The sequence below is a fragment of the Silene latifolia genome, chromosome Y (assembly GCF_048544455.1).
Source record: "Silene latifolia isolate original U9 population chromosome Y, ASM4854445v1, whole genome shotgun sequence".
Lineage (NCBI taxonomy): Eukaryota > Viridiplantae > Streptophyta > Magnoliopsida > Caryophyllales > Caryophyllaceae > Silene > Silene latifolia.
In genome coordinates this window covers 185,796,619-185,800,795 of record NC_133538.1, presented here as the reverse complement: position 1 = coordinate 185,800,795, position 4,177 = coordinate 185,796,619, and the positions used below count along the sequence as shown (strand labels likewise).

At 41.0% G+C, this 4,177-nt stretch overlaps 1 protein-coding gene across 1 annotated transcript; it reads right to left on the bottom strand.

Moving 5' to 3' along the window:
* Positions 1-1,664: 1,664 nt before the first annotated feature.
* Positions 1,665-3,952, bottom strand: LOC141629610 (uncharacterized). The gene is made up of 4 exons (XM_074442586.1): positions 3,519-3,952; positions 2,204-2,486; positions 1,947-2,162; positions 1,665-1,883 (listed from the first exon to the last, which is right to left on the bottom strand). Exons 1-4 carry the CDS (start codon positions 3,950-3,952, stop codon positions 1,665-1,667), a joined length of 1,152 nt encoding a protein of 383 aa, XP_074298687.1.
* Positions 3,953-4,177: the final 225 nt, after the last annotated feature.

The window sequence follows — 4,177 nt, the reverse complement described above, 5'->3', positions numbered from 1 at the left end:
GAGGATAGGACACCCATCATTGAGGAGACCAAACCCATCAACGCAGGCACCAACAATACACCTCAAGAACTTAGGATAAGGACCACCCTTGACCCCTCGGAAAGACAGGAATTTATCGACCTCTTACACGAGTACAAGGACATATTCGCATGGTCTTCCAAAGGCATGCCCGAGATCGACAGAGATATTGCAGGGCACAGGATACCCATTAAACCCAGAGCTAAACCCGTGAAACAGAAGTTGCACCGTATGCTCCCCGAATGGGCACTGAAAATCAAGGAAAAGGTAGACAAACAATTCAAAGCTGGATTCATCAAAGTTTCCGAATACTCTGACTGGGTAGCCAACATAGTCCCCATACCCAAGAAAGATGGAAGAATTCAGGTTTCCGTCGACTTTAGAGACCTGAACAAAGCAAGTAAAAAAGACGACTTCCCTTTGCCACATTTTGACATCTTGGTGGATAACACCGCTGAGCACGCCCTTTTATCATTCATGGACGGGTATGCTGGGTACAACCAAATCAAGATGGCTAAGGAAGACATGCACAAGACTACACTCACTACACAGTGGGGTACATATTGTTACACTGTCATGCCCTTTGGTCTAATCAATGCCAGAGCAACCTACCAAAGAACCGCCACCACTCTCCTACATGACATGATGCAAAAGGAGGTGGAGGTATATGTCGATGACATGATCGTCAATTCAAAAGAGCGAGACGGCCACATCAGCGCCCTTCGGAAAGTCTTCGCTCGCCTTTAAAAATACAACATGAGGCTAAATCCTCAGAAGTGTGCATTTGGGGTCACCTCCGGAAAACTCTTGGGACACGTCGTCAGCAAAAAGGGCATCAAAATTGATCCTACCAAAATCAAGGCTCTCTAACAAATTCCTCAGCCTAAGAACGAGAAGGATATTCGGGAATTTTTCGGTTAAGTCCAATACATCAGCCGCTTCATAGCCAAGCTCACTATGATTTGTGAACCAATCTTCAAGATGCTCCGCGCATCCGATCACACCGATTGTCAAAACGCCTTCGACAGGATAAAATGAAATCTTATCCAAGCCTCCTGTCCTCATGCCACCTCAGCAGGGAATTCCCTTATCCCTAAACCTGACTATCACCGATAAATCCATAGAAGCAATGCTAGCGCAAACTGTCGATGGCGAAGAACGAGCCATCTACTACATCAGCAAAAAAATCATCGAATACGAAACAAGATACACCCAACTGGAAGAGACATGCCTTGCTCTTGTTTAGTCGAAAAAGAAGCTGCAACATTATATGCTTAGCTACACGGTTCACATCTACTCCAAGATGAACCCGGTCAAATACATTTTCGAAAACCCCGCACTAAACGATAGGATGTCTAGGGAAGGGCAGTCGCTGATTTCCTAGTAGAAAATCCCTTCAATGAGGATCTAATGACCGACACATGGTCACTTCCTGATGAAGACATCCTTTGTGCCGACATCGACGCATGGGACCTATACTTTGATAGTGTATCAAACCTAAGAGGCTTCGGGGTAGGAATCCTTCTAATATCACCAGAAGGGAAACATGTTCCGATCTCTTTTTTGGTTATGTGAGCTTTTGTATTAATAAAAAAGATATTACAAGGTAAAGCATTCATGTGTTAGACTTTGGAAAGCCTACACCATTACATGAAACATATATCTAACTTGACTAACCAATCTCTATTCTTTAACTTCTCTATGCTGTCAATCTTGTGAATAATTCTTTGACGAACTTGAGATATGATTTCAGCTACAACATACTCAGACTTCTTCACCTTATGATCCAACCTGCAAATGTTCCTGACATACCAAACATTATACCAAACTGCCATCTTAGCCAATCGACATATCTTCCTCTGAAGCTTAGTATAGCCAGCACTACCAGTAAGAGTAAGGTGCAATCAATCCTCAACTCTAGTACTCACCTTAGAAGTGTATACACAATCTGTGAACAGATGCTCATGAGACTCAGCAGCTGTTTCACACAAAAAACATCTATCAAAGCTGCACAGGCTCAATCTTGCTAATTTAAAACGAGTACTAAGAGCCTTCCTTTGAACCAACCATCCTATAAAAGCTTGCTTAGGTATATTCCATGGACTCCAAACATCAGAGTACCATTGGACATGGGGGTGTGTGCCCTGTAACCAACAGTATCCAAAACTAACAGTGTAACCAGTACCAGTAGGTTGCCCTTTCCAGTGATGACCCTGATATCCACCAGACAAAAGCTCCCTTGTTTTACAAATATTGCTCCAGTTCCAATTAGAATCTGGAGGTGGATGATAGTTAGACCAGTCAGCTCCTTTGAGGTAAACATGATCAATCCATAAGACCCATATAACCTATCTGCTTTCGTATATAGCCAGTGCACCAACTTCCCCACACTAGCCACATTCCACATCCCAGCATTTTTAATCCCTAGTCCTCCTTCCTTCTTAGTATGGCATGTTGGAGCCGGTGTCCTCCAGTTAGTGCGGATAACGTTATTGCACGTACACTTGTACGGACAAGTGGGAGTTTGTTGGGGCTGGTGTCCTAAACAGCTAGTGCAATGACATATAAATCTCTAAAAGGATCAAAGGGTATACTTTTGTATTATTATCAGTTGGTCCACGTTTATCAATAACGGTTGGCTTGCTAGATAAGTTTGACGTTATTGTCATACAGATGGCGGTGATCAACTGGTCCCTAAAAGTCACACCTATAGGATACGTTTGAGAGATGTGATAGTATGAAAATACAGTCATGTTGATGCCTAATATGACTAAGCAGTTAGTCGGAGTTATTGACTAATAATTAGTCAAACGCGATGTTGAGATAATTATTTAATACGGATTAAATAATAATGGCTAAAGTGAATTAAGCAGTTAATTCGTAAATTAAATATAAACGATTATATTTAATTAATGTATATTGAATTTAATTAATTATACAATATTGTCATTATCGGACATGTATGATATATCGACTATTTCATGTTACTAGTCGATGTTTTATTATCCGATAACGAGTGACGATTTATAATTAAAAACCCGTCATATACATTTAGCGAATCGAGTCGGACCACGAGTCAAAATAAGGAGAAAATGGAAAGCCCACTCCCTCCCCTTGCTCACGGTTTGGACGAGATTAACAAAAGGAGAGGGCTTCTCTCCTTTTGACCTAAGCATTTTCATTTGCACAAAAATTAGGGTATTGGAGGCATTCTCTCTGAAATCCTAGATCTCTCATCAAAACTTCACAAAAGGCTCTCTCAATATTGCAAGGCAATTAAAGAGCAATTTCTAGCACAAGGGGCATAGTCTCAGACGATCTTGGGTGCAACGATTAGGAGGAAATCTATATTGATTTCTGTTCTTAGGCCGAATTCACAAAGGACCCGAGGTTGATCCTTGTTCTTTTATCGTTTTCTCTTGTTTTCGTTTATGACCATTAATCACATGTTAAAATTACGTTATAGTCCTTAATTTTAAGGGGTTTTATACGGATATTACCTTACATGGCAAATATCATTCCAAGCAACCAAAGGAGCCCTATTGTATTCAGTACTATTGTCCCATAAGAAATTCCTGCAAATAGCTTCAATTTGATGAATTGCACACTTAGGAATAAGAAAGATAGATGCCCAGTAGTTATGCAAGGTATTCAGCACAGAATTAATAAAGACCAGTCTTCCTGCATAGCTGAGCTTCCTTGCCCCAATACCTCTAACTTTCCTGACAATTTTATCAGTGAGAATTTTGCAATCCCTCCTTAAAAGCCTGCCAGGTTGAATTGGGACTCCCAAGTATTTAAAAGGCAATGCACCTTCCTGGAATCCTGAGACCTGAATAATATCAGCTTTCAAACTAGCAGCTACTCCATTAAAAACAACCTCAGACTTGGCAGCATTGACTTTCAAACCATAAGCTGCAGAGAAGGTAGCCATTACTCTAAGGAGTACATGATAGACTGAATGTCCCCTTTGCAAAACATCAGTAAATCATCGGCAAACAGAAGATGAGTCAATTTAAGACTCTTCCATAAGGGATGATATCTGAAATGCCAAGTATTAGCAGCATAATGCATAATTCTTGAGAGATACTCCATACAAATGCAAAATAAGAGAGGAGAAATAGGGTCCCCTTGCCTTAAACCCCTCTTTCCAGGGAAA